General features: G+C 42.7%; 1 protein-coding gene across 8 annotated transcripts in view; it reads left to right on the forward strand.

The window, feature by feature from the left end:
• Positions 1-26,092, forward strand: part of LOC110089523 (C-signal) — a 64,925-nt gene that overhangs the window by 11,582 nt on the left and 27,251 nt on the right. For 2 of the 8 annotated variants that reach the window (XM_072980828.2, XM_020812658.3), the window contains exons 4-6: positions 1,236-1,394; positions 7,003-7,113; positions 10,656-10,871. The exons of 3 other annotated variants lie outside the window; for them this stretch is intronic. In XM_072980828.2, the coding sequence (XP_072836929.1) occupies positions 1,236-1,394; positions 7,003-7,113; positions 10,656-10,769 (384 nt within the window). In that variant the 3' untranslated portion in view covers positions 10,770-10,871. Of the gene's footprint in view, positions 1-1,235; positions 1,395-7,002; positions 7,114-10,655; positions 10,872-15,290; positions 15,349-26,092 lie in introns of those variants that run through there. 3 more of the 8 variants (XM_078380381.1, XM_020812660.3, XM_078380383.1) reach the window with 3 other exon arrangements.

Consider the following 26,092-nt stretch of genomic DNA (forward strand, 5'->3'; position numbering starts at 1 on the left):
GGCTTTGGCACAACCACTTCATTAGCCCTGGAGCTACTTGTACTTGTCCTCTGCTATTCCTCAGTAGCATGTTGGACGCCTTCCGACCTGATGGCCCATCTTCCAGCGTCATATCTTTTAGCCTTTTGTTTCTGATCATGGGGCATTCTTGGCAAAGATACTGGAGTGGCATTGCCATTTCCTACTCCAGGTGGATTGCGTTTAGTCGGAACTCTCCACTATGTCCTGTCCGTCTTGAGTGTCCCTGCACGGCATAGCCCATAGCTTCTTTAAGTTACTCAAGCCCTTTCACCACGAGAAGGCAGCAATCCATGAAGGGATATTGGGAGCATTGGGATCTAAAGCTAGCCGCTTGGTCCTTCCTTTCTTTTAAACTTTTAAACCCAGACTTCTCTTCAGAGTCTTTTCCATGCTTTCACCTTTCCTAAAGGTCTGTGATCTGGAGTCCCTTTCCAAGCTGTTCACTAAGAGCTCTAGGGTTCCCTACTCCTTCTCTCCACAGCCTTCAACTACCAGGTCCCTCAGACTCAGAAGATTTCTCTTTACTTAGGCTCACTGGATTTCCTTCATTTCAAATCCCATTCTGCCGCCACTTTTGTTGTGCACCCCCAGTGTCCCCTGTATGTTTTCTCACTGACACAGGTTCACCTTCACACACGACTTGTTCTTTTCACCCTTTTACACTGCCACCAGAGGATATTACCCTCACTGTACCACTTATGAATCTCAGACTATTGCTGCCAAATATAACAAGGTTTATTTATGGTTTGGTAGGTAAATCAGAGAAGTAAAATCATTGCTGTCCTTTTATTATTCATTCAGTAAATGTGGATTTGATTACATGTAAGCTTGCTTGTATTCATTCACTCTAATCAAGGTCTCAATATATTCTGACTGTCTATGTATTTCTTATTACCTCTTTTATATACTCTAACACACCAACTTTCCAATCTCTTGTCTAAACACTTCCCGATTTTCTCCCTAACTGACTCTCTGTCTCTCCCAGTTCTCTTGACTCCGGCACTCCTGTCCTCTCATAGGCTCCTGCATTAGAGCTCTAAAATGACTGACAGGAGTGATGTGCGGTCCGCCACAATGACAATAATACCCAATAAGCTCCTTAATAATATAATGATTTGAAAGATTTGGCTTTGCACAAGCAGGAATCTGCTCCTTCCCAGAAGACTAATGAGGGAAAACACCTTTTGTTACCTAATCCATATTGTGCATTTCAGGAATTCCTGCCTCTATTGAAGAGGGCAGCTAAGGAGGCAGAAACAGAAGGAATGAGCTGCAGCAAGGCAGCCATAATCAACATAAGCTCCAAACTGGGTTCCATTGCACAGGGCTTTGAAGTTATGCTGGACCCATTTTATGCATACCGTGCAAGTAAGGTAAGCCTTCCTCTCAAACACTAACTAAATAAGAGCCCAGAACATACAGTGGGCCCTCGACTTACGAACTTAATCCGTTCTGGAACAATGTTCGTACCTTGGAAAGTTCGTAAGTCGACCTACCATTTCCCATTGAAATGCATGGGAATGGAATTAATCCATTCTAGCATTTCAAAAAATAAAAATTTTTTTTAAAAAATAAAAAGAGCAAGTTCCACGTTGGGACTGCAAAAAAAAAAAAACACACACAAAACACACATACAAAAGCCCACAGACACATAACCCCCCCAGTCCAATCCCACCCTCCAAAACCTATACAGAAAAGCTTTTTTAAATAGGACGTACCAGTCTCAAGCCTGCCGGCGCTCCGCTGCCTCCACGTGGCCGGGGGCAAGCGCCCAAGCGCCTGGCCACCTCTAGCCTCCCAGCGCTCCGATCGTGGTGGGGAGGACCCCCAGGAAGGTCTCTCATGGTGGCGTGCAAGCCCTGGGAGATCTCCCTGGGGGACCCCCCCACCGCCGCAATGGGCGGCTTCGGAGCTCTCAAAAGACTTCGACATTGGAGGAAGCCTTCTGAAACCTCTGAAGCCAAAAAGGCAGGGAGAAAGCACGGGAAGTTCAAACTTTCCGCACTTTCTCCCTGCCTTTTTGGCTTTGGAAACAAGCCGGGCGCGGCTTGCTTCTTGTTTGGAAAAGCAAGCCGTGTGAAATTGGCTCCTTGCACCCAATGCAGAGTCCGCTTTGCGCCCAGCCCGGTGTGAAGCGGACTCAGCATCAGATGCAAGGAGGGAGCCGATTCCCTCCCCCGGCCACGTGGCTTGCTTCTTGTTTGGAAAAGCAAGCCACACGGCCAAGGGGAAATCGGCTCTCTCCTTGCACCCGATGGAGAGTCCGCTTCGTGCCCAGCCCGGCGGGAAGTGGACTCAGCATCAGATGCAAGGAGGGAGCCGATCCCCCCCCCCGGCCACACGGCTTGCTTCTTGTTTGGAAGCCCAAAAGGCAGGGAGAAAGCATGGAAAGTTCGAACTTCCCGCGTTTTCTCCCTGCCTTTTTGGCTTCAGAGGTTTCAGAAGGCTTCCTCCAATGTTGGAGGAAGCCTTTTGAAAGCTCCAAAGGCAGGGAGGAAGGGCAGGAAATTCAAATTTCCCGCCCTTTCTCCCTGCCTTTTGGGTTCGTAACCCGATCCACGTTCGCAAGTAGGGCTTACTACTTGTGATGAGATCAGGTTCGTAACCCGAAAAGTTCGCATGTAGGGACGTTCATAAGTTGAGGGCCCACTGTATCTAGCTTGTTTAATTCTTTTATTTTATTATTTTTATTTCCAAAACAAATATAAGAATACAAAATACTTACTAATACAATCTAAAATACAGTGCACCCCATACCCACGGGACCCTTTGTAGCAATACTTTTATTACGAACCTCCTTTCTAAAATTGTATTGATTGTTGCTTAGAGGCTTTCCCATTTCCTTTCACTAATACAAATTCAGTAAATCTACCCCAAATAGCATAAAAATATTTAAACTTATTTCCCCTCTTTTCATCTTAACTTCAGTAGTCAATTTATCATTTAACACACTGTTCCATACTTCATTATACCAAACTTCTAATTTAATATCATATTTATCTTTCCAGAATCTAGCTATTAATATTCTAGCACTTGTCATAAAATTGGAAATCAGTTCCTTTGAGCAATAATCAAGTTCTATCGTATAAAAAATTGACAACAAAGCAATTTTAGAATTAAATTCGACATCTTTTCCAAATATATCACATATTTCCTTAAAAATCACCGAAAATCAGGGAGCGAAAATGGTGGTGCTATGGAGGATCTTCGCTGAACTGTGAGTTTGGACCCCATAGGAACGCATTAAATGAAGTTTAATGCATTCCTATGGGTTTTTCCGTTCCGTTTAGCGATGTTTCCACATAGCGACGATTAATTTGGAATGGATTAACGTCGCTATGCGGGGCACCACTGTATTTATTTAAGGACTGGGTAGGGAATACAAAAAGTAAGGGGAAATAGGGAAGAGGGGAAAAGGGTTAGGGCGATAGGAGAACACAGAGTATACCTTCATCCAATCAATTCATATTGCAATAACAAATCAACTTTTTTGCTTTTTCACAGTTTGATTACCCTCCTGCTTTCATCTTATCATTTAATTTTAGTTTAATTCTCTGTTACTCCAAAACTATCTGGTAACTGCAGCCATTTATACAATACATCCCATCGTTCAGTTTCCTTTTGAATTGAACAATCTTTCAACCCATCTGATAGAATATCCATTTTTGTCACTTCCCATATTTTCACAAGATTCTCTTGTTTCAGTATCTCTGCTTTCTTGAGATTTTTCACATAATGCTTTTTAATTTTGGAAGCTGCATAGGTCACTGGATAACTTTCTATCCCATCTGTATTACCTGGTGTCGTGCCCAATAAAGACAGTTCTAAAGTTTGTGCAGCTTCATTTAAGTTTTGCTTGGCATCTACTGTCCCCTCTTTTGTGACTTTTATCAAATCTTCTATTTTGCTTAGACCTTCACTCACTTGCTGAAACTGTTATTATTGTCCTTTGCATAGTAATCTGCCATTCCTTTTCTATTTCTTGTACCACTGTTCCAGAACTTTGGGATTGAACAGGCCAAGTCTCAATTTGTTGTCTTAAATCATAGGTCAGGGAACAGGGGGAAATTACCCCAAATGGGGTAAAGTGAAAATCCTGGGGGTAATGAGCAGAGTGCAGGGGGGGAGGCTGGTTTTTTAAGGTGTTGTCTAGGGTTATCATTGCTTTCCTTCCAAGAGGTTCTTTAATTCCTCCTCACTTTCTGCCATGCTTTTGCACATTTATTTATTTATTTATTTATTTATTTATTTATTTATTTATTTATTTATTTATTTATTTATTTATTGGACTTATATACCACCCCATAGTGCTACAAGCACTCTCCGGGCGGTTTACAATTTTAATTATACAGGCTACACATTGCCCCCCCAGCAAGCTGGGTACTCATTTTACCGACCTCGGAAGGATGGAAGGCTGAGTCAACCTTGAGCCGGCTACCTGGGATTTGAACCCCAGGTCGTGAGCACAGTTTTAGCTGCAGTACAGCGTTTTAACCATTTAGTCAATGAAGCAGAAGTAGATATTTTTATGGAACTATCTGGCTTTCTCCATAATCCAGCACATGTTAGCAATTTGGTCTCTGGTTCCTCTGCCCCTTCAAAATCCAGCTTGTACTTGTGGGAGTTATTGGTCCACATACTGCTGAAGCCCAACTTGTAGGATTTTGAGCATAACCTTGCTAGCGTGTGAAATGAGTACAATTGTTCCATAATTGGAGCATTCTTTGGCACTGCCCTTCTTTGGGATTGGGATGTAGACTGATCTTTTCCAGTCCTCTGGCCACTGCTGAGTTTTCCACTGATGATTATTAAAAAAGCACACTGGTCCTTTGATATTGGGCTGTGGCACCAGGGTGGGTGACATGGCCTTTAGCCTGGTTTGTTCCTTTTTGCACACCACACATAGAATGATTAAAGTGGTAGGGAAGGCCCCCTCCCCAATTCTGTGTTGGCTGTCTCTAGCAAGCATGTCATTGCTAGCACCACTCTGGTAGCCACTGATGACGATTAAATCCTCTGCGAGCTAGCAAAAATTTAATGCAACTTGCTAGGCACGTTGGACACCTTACTAGTCCCTATACCACACCATGACTGGAGTGCAATGTATTCCAGAAAAAATAGTGCACATCTTGATCAAATTTGGTGCATCCTTCTAGTTCGGTACACAGCCTGTGTAGATTCAATAATATTTTTAATTCAAATAATGTATGATTTCCTTCCTTTCGAATCAAGGTGGTAATGTTGGTGTATATAAATTTTGGGGGGGGGGGTAAAAGGTAAAAAAGTTCCCTTGTCTTAAATTTTTGGAGGTCATCTCAGGCTTTCCAATGAATGGGGTTTGTATAGATAATACTATGTCCTTAACCTCAATGATCACCCCTTATATATACTTCAACATTTTCCACAATTTTATCAACAATCCAAACACCTAATCAGAAACCTCCCCTTAGATCTCCCTCCAACCTTTATCCAAACATTATAATATAAAAATCAACTTTTAACCCAGCAAATTCAAAATCAAATAGAACAGTGGCACAATTATTTCTTCTTCTCCCGAATTTAGCAGGCTTCTGTTATCAGTCTCACATGCAGTCCGGCAAACAAAACAACAATCACAGAGTCTCAAACTGTCCAGTCGTTGTTATTGAAGCCCGTCTTATGATCTTTCCATTAACCCTTTGATGCTCCTCAGTCCATTTGACCACGTCAGCTCCTTTCTTCTCCAGAAAACAACCAGATTCTGTTATTAACAGTTCACAGAGTCCAGGAAAAGGCAAAGAGAAACATGTCCCAGCCTAACTGCATTCACAAAACTCACGTCTCTTAAATCCTGTCCGATGGTATTACCATCTGGGATTCTTTTCCAGAAACACAAGATTTATTTTTCCGTCTCACTCTCTCGGCTTTGAAATCAGTCTGCTGTATTAAGAGTTAGTTTCGCTTTTGAGGCATACTGATAAGATAGGTTTGCTGCTGCTTTTCTTCTTTCAGCCAAATATTTTCATTCTTATTTTCAGCTTAATGGGGCTGTTTCATAAATCAAAGGCTTCAGCTTACTTAGTTGTTATATATTTTAAGCTTATATTGGTTGTTCTCCTCTCCCCCAGTAAAGGGTTCCTCACGGCTCCGTGCCAAATACGGCTTCTGCTCCGATCCGTGCTGGGTGATTTCCATCTTTTAGAGTCTTTGTAATCTTTTTAAATCTCAGTCTCCATTGACATCAAAGCATAATCTGTTATTTTTATGGAATTAATCTCAGTATTAACTATCTTAGGAATTAAATTTTGAGATGTGAATATGAAATCTATTGTGGAATAACTATTGCATACTGCTGAAAAATAACTATATCTTCTTTCATCACCTTTCTTTACCCTCCAAACATCCTTCAAGTGATTATTTTTACTTTCTTGCTCAATATTGTGTTTCTATGGAGTATATCATTCCGATCATAAAAAGTTTTATCCTTTATCTTATCCATAACCATATTGAAATCCCCTCCCATAATAACATAACCCTTCTGGGAAGTTAATGGTGTTCTGTGTCTAGTCGCGCTGGCCTCGTGACCATGGAAACTGTCTATGGACAAACGCTGGCTCTGTGGCTTGGAAATGGGGATGAGCACTGCCACCTAGAGTCGGACATGATTGGACTAAATGTCAAGGGGAACCTTTGCCTTTACCTAATAGAGCTTTCAAGGTAAGTGAAATATCTTAAGGAGTAGTTTTACCAGTTCCAACTCCCCAGTCGGTTTCCATGGTTGAACAGGGATTCCCTGGTTGGTCTCCAGAGTCCTAGTCTGTCACTCTGTCCACTACACCACACTGGGTGCCTGTCCTTGATCTTGGCATCCTTTAATCAGTTTGAAGCTCTAATCAGAGTGAAACTTTAGGTTGCTGGGTTGGAGATCAATAGATCAGTGGCTCCAGAGACAGTGTGAAGTAAATAGCAACATTGTTAAAAGTTTTGGTTCTTTTTCAATAGGCTGCCTTGAATATGGTCACTGCATGCCTTGCTGTGGAACTGAAAGGGGATGAAATCCTGTGTATTGCGATCCATCCTGGCTGGGTGAAAACAGACATGGGGACAGAGAAGGTATGCAGGATATGAGAAGGCAAGCTGCCTCTCTAGTTCGTTCCCCAAACAAGAAAAACACAGTGCTGATCCAAGTAACCCAGATAAAACAACCCATGCAGATTGACTCAACATTAATTCTTTACAGTACCTATACATTCTTCACACCACCATATCAATTTAAAGTTAGGATGCAAGAACAGAGAGAGTAGGCATCCGTCAGTCTCGAGAGACTATAGTAATGTGCTCTGAATAGAGGTCTTGGAACAATGTCTAGTGTGGCTGAGAAGGCCAATTCAAGAGTGACAATCCCTTCCACACTGAAGACAAATACAATCTGTCCCCTTTCCAGCTCCCTGATTTGGCTGGTTTTGGGACTGCCTCTTTGCCTTGGCCTGCTGATCAAGTGTCTCTTCAAGATGGCAGAGGCCATGCTGCACCGCCTGCCTCCAGGCTGAACGCTCAGATGTCAGGATTTCCCATCTGTTGAGGTCCATTCCTAAGGCCTTCAGATCTCACTTGCAGATATCCTTGTATCACAGCTGTGGTCTCCCTCTGGGGTGATTTTCCTGCACTAATTCTCCATACAGGAGATATTTTGGAATCTGAATGTCACCCATTTCCACGACATGCCCAAACCAATGTAGATGTTGCTGTTTCAGTAATGTATACATGCTAAAAATTCCAGCTCATTCCAGGACTACTCTATTTGGAACTTGGTTCTGCCTGGTGATACCAAAAATGCATCAGAGACAACGCATATGGAACGTGTTCAGCTTCCTCTCCTGCCATGCACAAAGGGTCCAGGACTCACTGCAGTACAGGAGTGTACTCAGGACACAGGCTCTATAGACCTTGATATTGGTCAGCTTCTTATTAAGCCATACTCTCTTTGTGAGTCTTGAGAACATGGCAGCTGCTTTGCCAATGCATTTATCTCGCTCAACATCTAGGGAGAGAGTGTCAGAGATTGTTGAGCCAAGGTACATGAAGTCATGAACAACCTCTGATTCTTGCATGGAGATGGTAATAGAAGGAGGTGAGTCCATGCCCTGGCCATAACTTGTGTTTTCTTCAGGCTGATTGTTAATCCAAAGTCTTGGCAGGCCTTACTAAAACAATCCATAAGTTTGCTGTCCTCTGAAGATGCTGGCCACAGAGACTGGCAAAACGTTAGGAAAAACCACCTTCAGAACATGGCCAAGAAGCCCGAAAAACCCACAACAATCAATCCATAAATTGTTGGAGGTCTTCAGCAGAATGGGCAACAACAGCTGCTTCACCGGTGAAGAGGAAGTCCTGCATGCATTTCAGCTGGACTTTAGTCTTCGCTATCAATCTAGAGAGATTAAAGAGCTTTCCATCTGGTCTAGTCCAGAGACAGACACCTTCTGTTGCAGTTCCAAAGGCGTGCTTCAGCATAACAGCAAAAAAGATCCCAAACAGGGTTGACGTGAGGACACAGCCCTGTTTCACTCCGTTTCAGATGTCAAAGGGATCTGATGTTGAGCCATCCAAAACTACAGTGCCCTTCATTTCCTCATTAAAAGAACTGATGATGGTAAGGATTTGAGGTGGACATCCAATCTTGGGAAGTATTTTAAAAAAGGCCATTCCCGGTAACCAAATCAAAGGCGTTTGTAAGATCTATGAAGGCCACAAAGAGTGGCTATCGTTGTTTCCTACATTTTCCTGCAACTGTCTGAGGGAAAATACCGTGTCAGTGATGGATCTATTAACTTGAAATCCACACTGAGATTCTGGATAGACTCTGTCTGCAAGTACCTGGAGTCTCTTCAGCACAACATGGGCAAGCAGCTTCCCTGCAACGCTGAGAACAGAGATGCCATGGTAGTTATTTCAGCTGCCCCTGTCTCCTTTGTTCTTATACAATGTTACGATATTTGCATCCTTCATGTCCTGTGATAGTCCACCTTCCCTTCAACAAAGAGAAAAGATTTCATACAGCTCAGTGGTGATGATCTCTTTACAGCACTTCAACAGGGATGTTATCCTTCCTAGGTGCCTTGCTTGAGGCAAGGGAATCCAAGGCCACTTTCATTTCTGCTAAAGTTGGTTTGCTGTCCAACTCTTCCAAGGACTTCAAAGGAGCAGATTTCTTCTGTATTGGACCGAAAGCCTGCTTCAAGGGATACAAGAACACCTATCTAGAATTAGGAACAAAGTGTTGGATGCACTTTGTTTGAGTCCTCTGATGCTTGTGAGCAGCTGTTTTCAGCTTTGAATTATATCAAATCTGATACCAGAAACAGACTGACAGGTGACATGAGTGCTGCATGTGTTGCTCAGAAACGAACAATGTATGAGCCAAAGTTTGACAAATTATCAGCATGCATACAACATCAAAAATCACATTAATTGTGCAAAAGCATGCCAAGTTGAGTATCCCTTATCAAAAAAAATACATGCATATAATTATTTTTAAAGTTTGTATAAATTACCTGGCTTCAGACTATGTGTACAATGTATTACTTTAATATTTTTCCATTTACTAGAGTTAATGGTTATTTTTCAACAAAAAGTGTTTGTATCACTGAAAGTTCTGTTACTGTGTTTTTCTTTTAAGACAAAATGTGTTGATTCGTTCAGACAACTGTACGACTTGTTTTTTCTAAACTAAAACCTCAGTATTCAGGTTTAATTGCAGTGTTGGCACTTCAAAATAAATAATTTGGTTTTATGTTGCCGTTTGGGCACTCGGGCTCAAAAAGGTTCGCCATCACTGAGCTAGACTTTCTTTTCATTATTATGTTGTTTGTTTACCTAAGCATTGTTCACCTATTTACTGCTACCAAGATTACCTTAGTGAGCCAGTCTTATTTATGTTATATTACATTGTTCATGTTATGTGACCTATTTAGGTGGGAAGGAAGGGAGAGGGAGGAAGGGAGGGAGGGAGAAGGACTCCCCCATTATATTTTTTTTGCCCAGGGCCCACCACAGTCTTGAATCGACCCTGGTCATCATAGCTCCAATTAGTCTCTTCAAATGCATCAAACAGTACTGTGTACTTTTCCAGGAGCAACTATTTTTCCATTTGAAAGTTACTTTTGATGAGAGATTCAGAAAAAAAGTGGAATTTAATATGGACAGGGAGAATGGATTAAGGGAGGGAGGGAGGGAAAGAAAGAAAGAGAGAAAGAAAGAAAGAAAGAGAGAAAGAAAGAAAGAAAGAAAGAAAGAAAGAAAGAAAGAAAGAAAGAAAGAAAGAAAGAAAGAAAGAAAGAAAGAAAGAAAGAAAGAAAGAAAGAAAGAAAGAAAGAAAGAAAGAAAGAAAGGGGAAGATGATGTGACATCTTGTTTTTATGCCAGTGATTTTGATATTGTGTACTTTGCATGTTCACCTTTCATAATGTTTTTTTCTAATTTTTATAACCTGTTTATTGTTTTAAGTATCTGGCTGGGTAGTTCAGTGGTTTAGGTGAATGGAGGCCCAAGATGTCACCCTTAAAATCCTGCCTTGAAAAGTGAGAACTTGTTCAGGGCAGTCTTTAAAGATCTTCTTCCTTTGGACCATAACGCTGCCTTCTCCTCTTTCACAGGCACCCCTGACGGTGCAGCACAGTGTGCAGGGCATCCTTAAGGTGCTTGCCAGTCTGTCATCATCATCAACAGGAACCCTTTTGGACTGGGAAGGGAGAAGAATCTTTTGGTGAGGGGATTGCTCACCTCAACACACCTGTCTCCCAGAGAGAACCTTTTTGGTACCTAATGTACTGGGAAGGAAAACTTCTTTTGTGCTGAAAAAAACATTCCCCTCTTTGTTTACACTTCAGGAGGAATTCACTGTAGAAAACACTCTCAATGTCTAACTTTACTAATTTTTGTTGTCATTAAATGATATACTACATTCTGCTGAAAATCTCACAATTTTGGTTTCCTCCCAACGGCCCTGTGTGTGTCTTGAGGTTTGCTTCACCTGTTTCAGACACCCTTTGTTAGTGCAACATGAGCATTCCTGTGTCTTCCCTTTCCAGGCTACATGGTCAATGGTGCAAATCTTCTATCCTTGCACATAGACTCTGAACTCAGTATAAGTCAATGCATGGGGTGAGCAGTAATGTGGTGGGATACCTGTTCATCCCTCTTTAGTTTTCAGCATCTGCACCAGATATAAATACCAGACAGAACGTCCTCAATAATGTTGGTTTAAAGGACAAGGAACTTAGCCATAGCCAGATGAAGTCTGCAGGGTTTCCTATCTTCTGCGGCCTCTTATCTCTCTGCAATGATCAATAGGAGATAGAATGCCTTAAGATTTTCCATATAAAATATCACTGGCTTATAGGCCAGAAAGATGAGATCTTGGTTGTAGGCTTGGAGGATTTTCTCTGGAACAGAGGATCCTAGGGTACAGGCTTAAAACCTATATAGAGCAAGAGATCTCATCTGCAGCCCAGGATGATGTTGGTCAGGGAAAACTTCTAGGAAGACATGGATAAAATTGAACTGTGCTTTGCCTCCCTGCATTGAAAGTGGTAAAGAGGACTGGAAGACCATTCCCCTTCCAAGTAGGGGTGGGGGAGAAGAAGCTGCTAGATACATTCTTTATTTGCATTAGCCATATTCTTTTGCAGGTTGCACATGGAATATTAGCATAATGGGAGACCACCATGCTAACAACCAGAGAGATAAATATATAATCAGCCAGATATACAAACCTACTCTGTAAGATTAAACAGCTAAGTCTGCAAGAGATTACAATTTACGGTAGAAACCTCATTTTAATTGCTGCTGCTGCTAAAATGTTTGCAGACTGTACCATTATATATTTATCTCTGTCTACATATGTCAGATGGAATATTAATCAATAGTGGACAAATTAATCCCTTAGATGCATCTTTATAAAAGCAAAAAACAAAAAACAAAAAACAAAAAACAAAAACCAGCAAGCATTTCAAAACTGTCTCCCCAAGGGCATTTATGATTTTGTAATAGTGTAGTGGACAGCATAATGGACTAGGACTCTGTAGAACAGGGTTCAAATCCTGCTCAGCAATGGAAACTGAGTGGTGGAGTGGAACTGGTAAAATCGCCCCTTAAATATCTCACTTTCCTTGAACACCTTATTAGGGTCACTATAAGTCGGTTCTGACTTGACAGCACAGAACTCTCTCTCTCTCTCTCTCTCACTCTCTCTCTCTCTTCTAAAACAGTAATCACATCGTACTGAGCGCATGGCATTACTGTGAATTTAGGAATGGCTTGTAGATACTGTGCTTTTCTATTTGGGCAACTTTCTTGAAAACAGTCATACTAGGGGTAACGGATAAATCATTTTGATGTTCAAAACGTTTTAGCATGTTTTTCACTTTGTACAGCCGGCGGACAATAAGTATTGAGGTGAAAGTCCTAAAGTGCATAAATAGAACTTAATACGTCAACCATTACTTTTATATGAATCCCACATAACAAAGGGAAACAAGCCGGAATAAACTAGATTAATCCATAGCTAAAAAGTTAAGTGATTCAAACCAGACCTGTGTGGAAACTGTAAGAAGGTCACCTTCCAATCTCAGAGGAATCTCTGAATACAGCCTATATGTCAAATATTTACCTAAGGAACCTAAAATGCACACTTTCTATCTGTTTAAAATCTATATTGGCTCAGATTTGAATCCATAGAGCAATTGAGCTAAAGATTTGGCTCTATAGGCTTTCAACACTAACATTATAAAACAGTGACCATAAATGTGGAAGAATTGCCTTAAAATCTTGAAGCTTTTTCCATAAAAAGTTATTGTTGGGCCATCCACATTCCTGACACCTGAAAAAACATCCCTAGGTATGTGAAAAATTGCCTTTAAACTGGCTTTGAACTAGGTGATTCTTCAAACTTCACCTTTATTGATTAGCCTCTGTTAGCATTTCAAATACAGGCATGTCATTTGCAAAGGCATATCCCAGAGTACACATTCCAGGAATTTACGAAGCCAAGGTTATGCCAAAGCAAGATACAGTAGGCAGGGATCAGTTACAATTCTCATCAGTTGGACACATTTTCACACAAGCATATGAAGTCTAGGAATGTCTTGTCAGGAGTAAGCTCAAGGGCAGCGGTTTGCCAGGTGGCAAACCAGAACTCAGTTCTGCTGTTGCATTACAAAGTGCTGCTGTTCAGACAAGGCATTTCATAGAATCATAGAAATCATAGAATCATATAAAAGTGAAGTTGGAAGGGGTCTACAAGACCATCAAGTCCAACCTCCTGCTCAATGCAGGAATACAATCAAAGCATATCTGCCAAGTGATTATCCAAGTTTGTCTTGAATGCCTCCAGTGTTGGAGCATTCACCAACTCCCACGGTAATTGGTTCCACTGTCGTACTGCTTGAACAATTAGGAGGTTTTTCCTGGTATTCAGCCAAAATCTGGCTTCATTTAACTTGAGTCCATTGTTGTGTGTCCTGCACTCTTAGCTGATCAAAAACAGATCCTGCCCCTCCTCTGTATGACAGCCTTTTAAATATTTGAAAAGTGCTATTACAGTATATCACCTCTCAGTCTTCTTTTCTCAAGATTAAACATGCCCAGTTCTTTCCTCATAAGGCTTTCCTCCTAAGGCTTGGTTTCCAGCCCCCTGATCATCCTTGTTGCCCTCCTCTGAACTTGTTCCAATTTGTTAGCATCCTTCTTGAAGTGTGGTGTCCAGAACTGGACACAATAGTCAAGGTGAGGCCTAACCAGTGCTGAATAGAGGACTAGCACTTTGCAGGATTTGGAAACTATACTTCTATTAATTCAGCCTAAAATAGCATTTGTCTTTTTTGTAGCTACATCACACGGTTGGCTTATATTTAGCTTGTGATCTGCGACAATTCCAAAATCCTTCTCGCTCGTAGTTTTGCTGAGCCAGGTATCCCCCATCTTGTAACTATGTAATTGCTTTCTTTTTCCAAGGTGCAGGACTTTGCACTTATCCCTGTTGAATTTCATTCTGCTGCTTTTGGCCCAGTGCTTCATCCTATCAAGGTCATTTTGAATTTTGTTTCTGTCTTCTCTAGGGTATTAGCTATTCCACCCAATTTTGTATCATCTGCAAATTTGACAAGCAATCCCTGCACTCCCTTATCCAAATCATTAATAAAAATATTGAAGAGCACTGGACCCAGGACTGAGCCTTGGGGTACCCCACTTGTTACCTCCTCCCAAGTAGAGAAGGACCCATTAATCATCATCCTCTGAGTATGATTCTGTAGCCAATCCACCTGAAACCAATCCATCTATCTAGTCCACACCTAGTTAGCTTACTAATCAGGATGTCATGGGACACTTTGTCAAAAACTTTGCTGAAGTCAAGATATACTACATCTACAGCAGTGGTTCTTAACGTGGGTGATAATGCCCCCCAGGGGGTGATTTCATTTTTCAGGGGGGCGGTAGAACAAAAAGGGGCGGTGTGGGGGCGCTGGAGCAGAAGGGGGCGGTAGGGGGGCGCTGGAGCAAGCCAAACCTGTGAAGATGGCTGCAGCCTTTTTACAGTGTGAATGAATATATATTTTCCTCCAATTTTAATTTAGTTTCAGACTTTTTGTCTTAAAATTTTTAGTTCCTGCATTTGTTTTTATGCCCTTTTTATATTTCTTTTTGCGTCTTAAAATTCACTTGCAACTAAATCATTAAATGTTACTTTTTGGGGGGCATTTCATTTTCTTGGAATTTAATTTTGTTTTCAGGGGTCATTGGATTTAAGTGTCATAAATAAATAAATAAATAAATAAATAAATAAATAAATAAATAAATAAATAAATAAATAAATAAAAATTAAAAAATGAATAAATATCATCACCGCGGGGAGGGGGGCGATGATAACTTCCTCAATGGCTCAAGGGGGCGTTTCTTTCAAAAAGGTTAAGAACCACTGATCTACAGCATTCCCTCTGTCTGTCAGGAAGGTGACCTGATCAAAAAAGGAGATCAAATTAGTTTTGCAGGATTTGTTCTTGACAAATCTGTGTTGTGTTCTAGTTATTACTGCATTGTTTTCTAGGTGTTTGCACAATTACCGCTTTATGGTGTGTTCCAGAATATGGCCTGGGATTGAGGTCAGGCTGACTGGCCTGTAGTTCTCAGGTTCCTCTTTTTTGCCCTTTTTGAAGATAGGGACAACATTAGCCTTCCTCCAATCCTCTGGCACCTCCCCCATTTCCCATGATTTCAAGAAAATAATGTAGTTCCTTCAGTACTCTCAGATGCAGTTCATCCGGCCCTGGAGATTTGAACTCGTTGAAGGTGGTAAGGTATTCCTTGACTATTTGTTTATCAATCTCCAGCTGCAATCCTGTCCCCCTCACCTGCACTTCCAATTTGTTTGGAAGTTCATAGTCTGTCTTATGGGAAAAGACTGAACTAAAATAGGAATTGAGCACCTCTGCCTTTTCTTTGTCTTCTGTTATCATTTTCCCATCTCCATTGCAGAGCTGTGCCACTATGTCTTTTGTGTTGTTTTTTTCCACTTGTATGCCTGAAGAATGCTTTTTTATTGCTTTAGTGCAGGCTTGTCCAACCCGCAGCCCGCGGGCCGCATGCGGCCCAGGTCAGCTTGTAATGCGGCCCAGCTCTGAGCTCATCCAGGACAGGTGCGTCGCCGCCGCTGCCGCGCGACCCAAACCTTCTCCCCTGCGGTTGGCCTCTTCTTCCTGCCCGGGCCCCCGGGGCTGTTTGGGAGCAGGAACGCAGTGGCGCCGCTGCCTCCCATCCGCTCCTCTTCCCTCCCTGCTTCTTCCTGCTCGGGCTCCCGGGGCTATTTGCGAGCCGGAACACGGTGGCGCCGCTGCCTCCCGTCCTCTCCTCTACCCTCCCCGCTGGGAGAAAAACAACAAAAGGTGCAGCCGGGCCTTACCTCCGCCCAGTGGGAGTGCGGGAGGCATCACCTTGGCTCTGCAGAGAAGCACCCCAGTTTGCCAGGCAAGAGGGAAGCAGCGCAAAGCCCTGGGAGCCCGAGCAGGAAGAAGCAGGGAGGGAAGATGAGGGGACGGGAGGCAGCAGCTCCACTGTGTTCCAGCTCCCAAACAGTCCTGGGACCCCATCCCCTCGTCTTCCATCCCCGCTTCTTCCTGCTTGGGCTCCCAGGGCTGTTTGCAAGCCGGAACGCAGTGGAGCCGCTGCCTCCCATCCCCTCCTCTTCCCTCCCCGCTGGGAGAAAACAAAAGGCCCGGCTGGGCCTTGCCTCCACCCTGTTGGAGTGCAGGAGGCGTCGCCTTGGCTCTGCAGAGAAGCGCCCCCCCCGAACGGGGTTGAGGCGATACGTTTGGAACAGGGAGGACCCGAGGGTTGCCCTTTCCATGATCTCCGCCTCAGTCCGCACTGGTGGAGAGGGGCTGCCCTGCAGCTTCTGCTTTTCTCTTGGGGAGAAATTGAGAAAGGCACCCTTTAAGCATGGCTCGCCTGTTCAGGAAAAGGATGGGAAGTGTTACGGGGTTCTTTGTGGCTTGTCAGGGAAAAGGGAAGCAGGGGGGAAAGCCTTGTTATGGGGACATGCTTGAAAAGTGTTCCCCTGGGCACGGATGTAATGCTTGAGACTCTGTATTACAGGACCCAGCAGCCCCCTCCCTCCCCTTTATCGTGCTGGAGAGGTGTGTACCTACTGCAAAACTCACACCTTCGCAACTGGGTCCCTGCAGACGAGCGGAATTACAACGACTATCGTCCGCAGCCAGTCTGCAGGGTGCCAGATTGGAAAAGGTTGCAGTGGTAAAAACAAGGGGGGCTTCTTTGGCTTCATGGAAGCGCGCACGCACTGCTTTTTGCTCTTTTTCCCGCCAGAGGATCTGGAAGGAGGTGGGTGAGGTCATTTTGAGAGTGTGTGTGTGTTTGTGTGGGTTGGAGGGGATTTCCAAAAATGAACATTAGCCCCCCCCAACTCCCTAGGGACCCCGCATTGCTCCGTGTGGAAGGAAAGAAGGACTCCCCTTTTTCCTCCCCCTCCCCCTCTTTCTTCCGTGAGGGGTCATGATCTCACCGGAGGTGGGGCTGGAACAAGGAAGTTCGCCGGGATCCCCTTCATGCCACATGCAGGGAATCATCCTGGGGATGGTGATTTTCCCCCCTCCTGCATAGAGACCCCCCTTTTCTTTTTTGGCTTCCTTTCCTTCAGGGGGGTTTCCAAAGGGAAGGAGAGGCGGTGACTGGGTCTCTTCCCCCACTTTTCCCCCCCACTTTATTCTCTCTCCCCTTCCGTCTTCCCTGCCCCTCCCTCCTTTTTCCACCTCTAGACCGACTCTCCAGGTGACACCCCCACAGATTTCTCCCCCACGCATGGCCATGGGGCCTTTTGGATTCTTTTTTGGGGGGGAGAAGAGGGCCATCCTTTTTTAAACTGAGATTTTGTTAACTTTTTTTCACCATTCGTTTTGCTTCCAATGCCCTGTTTGCCCCCCCCCTCTCACACACACACACACACTGCACAAAACTACATGTCTTCCTCATTCTTTAGTTAACTCATGAAAAGAACACATTCCTGCTTCTGTGTCACTAGTGGAAATTCTTGTTTGTGCTGACCAATTGGATGATCAGGTATCGTTACTGTTATTTTATTTTATGTGCGACCCAAACCAAATTTTCATCTTCTAATGTGGCCCAGGGAAGGTGAAAGGTTGGACACCCCTGCTTTAGTGCCTCTAGCTAATCTCAGCTCATTCTCAGCTTTTGCCCTCTTAATGTTATCCCTGCATTTCTTTTTACTTGTCTGTACTCCTCCTTGGTGGCCTGGCCTTCTTTCCATTCCCCTCAGCCAATTCCTGATCTCCCCTTTCCTTCTTCTCCCTAGTGTTTGTCCCATTTTGTCAAAATTTCCCCCTTTATGTATAACTGCTTTTATTTATATTGTTATACCCTTTGTTGTAAGCCGCCTAGAGTGGTCTTAATTGACTAGATAGCCGGGATATTAAATAAATAAATAAATAAATAAATAAATAAATAAATAAATAAATAAATAAATAAATAAATAAATAAATAAATAAATAAATGTCCTTTTTGTTTTTAGGTTCTCCCTGAGTTTTTTGTGAAACCACACTGGCCTTTTTTTACTACCCCCCCCCCCATTTTTTTCTTGTTGAAATTGTTTGTAGTTGTGCCTTTAGAATTTATGTTTTTAGAAGTTCCCACCCTTCTTGGACTCCTTTTCTTTTTGGGATCACCTACCATGGGACCTTGCTTATCCTTATTCTGAGATTATTAAAACTGGATTTTTTAAAATCCGGAAGAAGTGTGTGGCTACACTCTGCTTTTGTTTCCTTTGAAATCAAGAATTCTAGAAGAACATGGTCACTCTTGCCTAGAGTTCCCCTTACTGCCTCTTCCCCCACCAAGTTATCTTTGCTGGTCTGAATCAAGTAAAGGAGAGCAAATACTCTAGTTTCTTTCTCCACTTTCTGTAGGAGAAAATTATCAACCACACAAGCGAGTGATTTCTTGGAAGGGCCATACTTGGCAGAATTTGTCTCCCAACATATATCTGGATAATTGAAATATCTGATCACAACTACAGTACATCGTGTTTCTTTGAAAACCCTGCAATTTGTTTTTCAAAAATTTCGCCCGCTTCCTCTCTTTGATTGGGCGGTCGGTAGTAGACTCCAGCTACCAAGTTCCTTCCCCCCCCCGCAACTAGAGTGATCCAAATGCTCTCGATGGGACAGCCAATCTCCTCCTCCTGTAGTTCTGTGCAGGAATGGATATTTTTGACATATACTGCAACTCCACCTCCCTTTTTATTCTCTCTGTTCTGTTTGATCAGTTTATATCCCTCAATTGCTGTATTCCAGTCATGGGAATCATCCCACCAAGTTTCAGTTATTCTTATCAAGTCATACTTACGCTCCTGAATTAAAATATCCAGTTCTTCTTGTTTGTTTCCCATACTCCTGTATACAGACATCAGAGGCTGTGTGATTTGTGGCCTGTTTGTCTTTGTACATTTTTATGAATATTATTATGATTATTATTATTATGATTATTGTTGTGTTTATTATTGTGATTATTATTGTTGTTGCTGATGTTATTATTGTTGCACTTTTGATCAGTTTGGTCCATTCCTCTTATTGTGTGTAAGGCTTCATCTACCTTTAACTCTGTGCTTGTATCTTCCTCCCCCCTTCCAATTCAGTTTAAAGCCCTCCTGATGAAGTTCTTCATGCTGTGGGGAAATACATTTTTTCCAATCCTGTAGTGGGCACGCTGAAGCCTCTACCAACTCAGGCCTCCAGGAGTGCTCACTCTTCTTCTTCAGTTGCTGCCACCAATTTTATCCAATATTTAAAATAAGACAAGTGTTGTTTCAAAACAAAAACTGGTTTATTGATTTAACAAAATAAAATAAGCAAATCACAAGATGTTAATCAAGGTCTCTCACTCACTGACACACACAGACTCTTCCCTCACTGACTAGTTGGCTCACAGGCCCATAGATACACTCATCACTCACTCTCACAAAATCTCCCTCTCTTCTCCTCCTACACCTCTTTATATATTCCAGCTCCTCCCCCTTCTGCACCACCTTCCGTCCCCTCATTGGCTGATGTCCCACTGCCCAGCTGTGACAGACAGGTGAGGGCAGGGCTGAATGCTAGATACCTCCCCCCTTAACAAGTTGTTTCATGGGGAAAAGCTATAGTGCTTTCCTCACATGAACACCGAGGAGCTTGACAAAATTACATTATCCCAACAATACCTTCACACTTACCAAACATTTACATAAACATTAATTACACATCTTACCTGCATGTTATATTTCAACCTTACACTCTATTTGCCAGTTCCATTACATACATTAACACTTCAAATGTTTATTCAGGTGCATACTTATAACAAACTATAACATTTAAAAATACTTACGTATAATTTCGTTTGAATACACAACATATAACATTTCTTAATGTGTACATTAACCTTTTATTACTTTCACCATTATATGAGTCCATTCATTTCTTCTCTAGTCTTCTGGTCTTCTTGAGAGGGCATCCGCAGCACCATTCTGAGTCCCTTTAATTACTCGAACCTCAAAATCAAAGTCCTGCAGGATCAAGGCCCATCTCATCAGCTTGCTGTTGTTAGCCTTGATAGTTCTTAACCATAATAATGGGGAATGGTCAGTATACAAGACAAAATGTCTTCCCCAAATATATGGCTTAAGTTTCTGAACAGTGTACATGATAGCAAGACACTCTTTTTCAATGGTAGAAAGATGTCTCTCGCCTGCCTGCAGCTTTTTGCTCAGGTACGCCACTGGATGAAGTTCTCTGTTGTCATCACTCTGGCACAGCACGGCACCTAACCCAGTGTTGGATGCATCGGTGAAGATGGTAAACTGCTGGAAATCTGGAGCTCTTAAGACTGGGTTGGTCATCAACGCCTCCTTCAGCTTCCTGAATGCCTCCCCACAGCTGCTGGTCCACTGGATACTATCAGCACTTTTCTTGCGTGTTGTCAGATAAGGGAGCGGCTATTTCGCTGAATCTGGGAATAAACCGTCTATAATAGCCAACTAACCCTAGAAAAGATCTGACCTTTTTCTTGGTGGTGGGTTTAGGCCAGTTACTAATAGCTTCCACTTTGGCTGCTAGGGGTTTGATTCTACCTCCCCCTACTACATGACCTAAATACTTCAGCTCAGGGCTACTCTTTGCAGCACTGTCTCTAAGTGATAAAGGCGATCTTTCCAGGAGTGACTAAAGATCCCTATATCATCTATGTAAGCCACTGTGAAGTCGCTAAGCCCTTGTAAAGTTTTGTCCATAAGTCTCTGGAATGTTGCAGGTGAGTTTCTTAATCCAAAACTCAGGACACGGAACTCGTATAAACCAAAAGGGCTACAGAAGGCTGTCTTCTCCTGATCTTTGGGGTCAATCCTCACTTGCCAAAACCTTTTTGTTAGATCTAGGCAGGATATGTATTGACATCCCCCTATGGTCTCTATTAGGTTGTCTAATCTGGGCATCGGATATGCATCCGGCTTGGTTACGTGGTTCAGCTTCCTATAGTCCACACAAAATCAAATGCTTATCAACCAAAACTATAGGAGCAGCCCAAGGGCTGGATGAAGGAACAATGATGTTTTCTTTCAACATATCATCTAGCTCCTTGCGCACCTTATCAACATATGGTCCAGTGACTCTATAAGGAGTAACTGCTTGTGGGGGTGCATCTCCTGTATCAATCTTGTGCCCCATTCCCTTGGCTAACCCTGGTTTGCTAGAGAAAACCTGTTGGTACTTCATAACCAAGGCCCTCAATTCACTTTGTTGCTCATGGGAAAGTAAAGGGCTAATTTTGACATCTTCAGGGTTATATCTAGCTTTCCCCCTCCCTTCCCAATATGGTAAGTCATGTTTCTCATAGTCTGCTTCCTTCATGGTAAACAGCACTCTGTTCTCCTCCCTATAATAGGGTTTGATCATATTTACATGGACCACCCTCCTGCCTGGTTCTCCATCTTCCTTAATAATATAATTAATTTCGTTCATTTTGGCAATTATTCTGAATGGTCCTGCCCAATTTAGTTGTAATTTGTTCCCTTTGAGAGGTCTTAGCACAAGTACCTCATCTCCAGGATTGAAATTTCTTTCTCTGGCTTTCTTATCATACCAGACTTTTTGCTTATTTTGCTGTCCTTGTAAATTTTCAGCAGCCAGCTCTAAATTTCTTTTCAAAGTGTTCATCAGGTTCTCTAAATATGACATCACATTCTCAGGATCAGATTCTTGTATTTTCTCCCAACTTTGTCTGAGTATGTCAAGGGGTCCTCTCACTTTTCTCCCAAACAGCAACTCAAAAGGACTAAATCCTGTACTTTCTTGGGGTACAGAAGTTGTAATTTCTGATCCCAATTGTACGGATTCTCAGCAGAATAGGCCCTAATCATGCGCATAAGAGTACCATTAAATTTCTCTGTAAGGCCGTTAGTTTGAGGATGATATGGGGTAGTAGTTAAATGTTTGATCCCACATATTTGCCACAGTCTCTGCATGAGATTTGAGGTAAAGGATGATCCTAAATCAGTTACTATTTCAGACGCGAAGCCCATACGGCTCATATAACTCAGTAAGGCATCAGCCACAGTATGAGTCTCAATATTCCTCAGAGGAATGGCCTCTGGGTATCGTGTGGCATGATCAATAATGTTCAGAATAAATCTGTTTCCCCTTTGGGTGACTCTAAGCAATGGTCCTATAATATCCATACCAATGCGTTGGAATGGGGTAGAAATAATTGGTAAAGGGCATAGCTTGGCTTTAGTTTTATCATTGCTATTCCCCTGCCTTTGACAAACATCACATCTTTGACAGAAATCTTTTATCTGCTTTCCCATCTCAGGCCAGTAGAAATTCTGTGATATTCTTTGGTTTTGGAAATGCCTAGATGAGCAGAAAATACATCTGAGTGTCCCCTTTCTATTGTTTTCTGGTGATATTTCAAAGGAACCACTAACTGTTTTTGCAGATTTCCCCTCCTTTCCTGGGGTTCATCAAAGACTCTCTGTACAATAGGTCCTTCTCAATAAGAAACCTTTCAGGTCTTTCAGGGGTTAACTGTTCTTCAGAAATGTTCTCAAAGCAGTGTTTCAGCATGGAATCTGCTTTTTGTTCCTGAGTGAATGTATTGCTTTGGGGACTATTAAGTTGAATTATCTCGGCTGAGTCATTACTGTCAGTCATTCCCTTCATATGACTTTCATTTCCTTCCTCAGCTGTCCCTGCATTCTCTTGTTGGGAACGAGTCAGAACTAAAACCCTCTTTACATGATCCGAGAGGTCAGTTCCAATCAAAACCGCTGCTGGCAATTGTGAAGAAATCCCAATTCTCCAATGTCCTTCCCATCCCTGATATCTGATAGGTATTTCAGCCACTGGAAGAATGACAGCTTCTTCTCCAATTCCCTTAACAGACATGTTTTCCCCTTTCAAAATGTATTTCTGAGGGACTATATCAGGGTGACAAAGGGTTACTTGTGAGCACGAGTCCTTCAGAGCCATGAATTTATTGTTAAAGATATAAATATTGTCTCCAGAAATTTTAAATAATTCCTGGTCTGTTTTAATTAAATAACAATGCCTAATTTCTGCCAAAGGAAAATCAGGTTCTATATTTTCAGCTTGTGTAGGGAGCTCAGCTTGTGTTGCCATGGCGCCTAACTCCTCCCTCTGAGTATTAACTTGTTCCTGCTGCACACAGTATACAGCTTTAGGCTTAGGTGAATTTCCTTTTTGTGGCCCAAATTCTCTATTTTTACCACACTGGGTTGAAATATGGCTCTTTTCTCCACACCGAAAACAAGTCCTAAAATTCAGTTGATCACTACCAGAGCTCTTAACTCCTTTTCCCTCCAAATTTTGGTTTCTGGTCTGGTTCTGATCTGAGGGCTTACCCACAAAATGGCCCCCAACCTTCTGCTGGTTCTTAAATTGTCCTCTGGGCAATTGTCTTCCCACACTTTTCTCACCACTTTCCCCTCATAACCACTTGGTTTTCTAATCAGGGAAATAAAATCAGCGGCCTGTCCCACCTCTTGCAGATTTTTGGGTTTCTTGTCCCTGACTAGATACCTCAGTTCACTAGGTAGGTGTGAATAAAACTGTTCAAGACCAATGATGTTTTTAAGATCTTGTACTGTTTCAACTCCCTCCTGTTGGATCCATTTATCCAGGTATCTGGTCAAATTGGCCCCAAACTGCGAATAAGACTCCTCAGGTTTCCTGTTCAGAGACCTGAATTTCTGTCTCAAATGTTCTGCATTGATGCCATACCTGGCAAAAACTAACTTTTTGAACTCATCATAATTTTTAATTAATTCTAAAGGCATCTCAACATAAATCTCAGCCAGGCCTCCGCTAATTGAGATCTCAGCACTATCATTCTTTCAGATTCCCTTACTTCAAAATCTTCACATGCTCTCTCAAACATCATCATAAATGATTCAGGGCAATCCCCTTTTCTAAAGACAGGGAATCTTTTCAGGTCTGCCTTTGATAAATGTCTCTGCCATCGTTGTTATTGTTATTATTGGCCTGAGCTGCCAGCTCTAGCCTTCTGATTTCAAATGCCATTCTCTCTTTTTCTAAGGCAATCTTTTATTTCTCCAATTCTAAGGCCATTTTTTCTTTCTCAATTTCTAAGGCCATTTGTCTCTCCTCAGCTTTGGCCTTGATTTCTAGCTCCAATTTCCATTTTCTGAATTCAATTGGGTCCTCCCCCCTTGAGACCTCTTCCTGATCTGAGGTAATTTCTTCCCCAGAATCCCCATTTTCTTTATCTGACCCAACAGCCATTTCACAAGGCACTCGCTCAGCTTTCTTTCCCCTGGTTAAAGGCATGTTCCCTCACTCAGGCTTCTGATTCAACTATCAAACCTGAATTTAAAAGTACACTTTTCTCCTGTCAATGAGAGTGTCTGTGTTATAAAGTTGCTGCTTTCCCAGCGCTCATCCACTGGTAAGCTAGCTACAGTGTCTAGGCCTCTGTCACCAAAGACAGAGTTTCTTTCCCTGCCTCAGGCACCAAAACTACTTAAAATCACACCTTCACCCTATCCTAGGTTTAGCTGACTTTGAGTCCCCTCAACTTATCTGCCCTTGGCCTTCGCTTTGTCCCCTCAGAGCTCTCCCTTGAACTCAGGACAAGCTAGCCAACCTGCCACAGATTCTGCTTTGGGCAACTCTCTCCAGAAATGGTTTCCACAGAGCCAGTCCCTATCTTAGCCACCCTCAATCTGAGTTTCAGAGCCCTCCTACTAGACTTTCTCCCCTTGAGAAAAGTCCTAGGAAGTTACCCACTCATCCACTCAGATCCCCTGACTAAAGATCTTCTCTGCTCTGGGCACCTTTCCAGTCCAAGGCTTTACTGGACCAAGCAGGTATCCAACACGCTGGACACCAATTAATGTAGTGGGCACGCTGAAGCCTCTACCAACTCAGGCCTCCAGGAGTGCTCACTCTTCTTCTTCAGTTGCTGCCACCAATTTTATCCAATATTTAAAATAAGACAAGTGTTGTTTCAAAACAAAAACTGGTTTATTGATTTAACAAAATAAAATAAGCAAATCACAGGATGTTAATCAAGGTCTCTCACTCACTGACACACACAGACTCTTCCCTCACTGACTAGTTGGCTCACAGGCCCATAGATACACTCATCACTCACTCTCACAAAATCTCCCTCTCTTCTCCTACACCTCTTTATATATTCCAGCTCCTCCCCCTTCTGCACCACCTTCCGTCCCCTCATTGGCTGATGTCCCACTACCCAGCTGTGACGGACAGGTGAGGGCAGGGCTGAATGCTACAGTAATTGTTAGATGCAAGCCATCTCTTGCTAGTAGTCCTTCCAGGAAGCTTAGCCCGTGGTCCCAAAAACCAAATTCCTCTCATCGACACCACCTTTGTAGCCAGTCATTCACCCAGAGGATTCTCCTTTCTCTTTCAGTTCCTCTTCCAAGCACCGATAGATGAAAAAACTATCTGGGCACCAAAGTCCTTGAGTTTCCTTCCCAGAGCCTCAAAGTTAAACGTGATTTCTTGGTAACTCCTCTTGGCTGTGTTGTTTGTTCCCATGTGGACAAGAAGAAAGTAATATGTATCTGTAGGTTTTATGAGCAGTGGCAATCCTTCCACCACATCCCTTATCTGTCCTCCAGGGAGATACATACCTGGTGAGCCCATGGATCCTCCCGGCATATTTCGGTCTCAATCCAGGTAGTAGGGATTCACCTACTACAACTACCTCTCCTCTTCTTCTTTTTGTAGGTTGTGGGTTCAACAACTGTATTCTGCTATGCTTTAGCCCAGTGGTTCTTAACCTTTATTACTCAGGTGTTTTTGAACTGCAACTCCCAGAAACCTCAGCCAGCAAAGTTGATGGTGAAGGCTTCTGGGAGTTGCAGTCCAAAAACATCTGAGTAACAAAGGTTAAGAACCAGTGCTTTAGCCCTACTCATGTCCTCCTGTGGGGTCTCTTCTGCATGCTGTGCAACAGACTCTTCTTCAAG

The sequence above is a fragment of the Pogona vitticeps genome, chromosome 10, assembly GCF_051106095.1.
Source record: "Pogona vitticeps strain Pit_001003342236 chromosome 10, PviZW2.1, whole genome shotgun sequence".
NCBI lineage: Eukaryota > Metazoa > Chordata > Lepidosauria > Squamata > Agamidae > Pogona > Pogona vitticeps.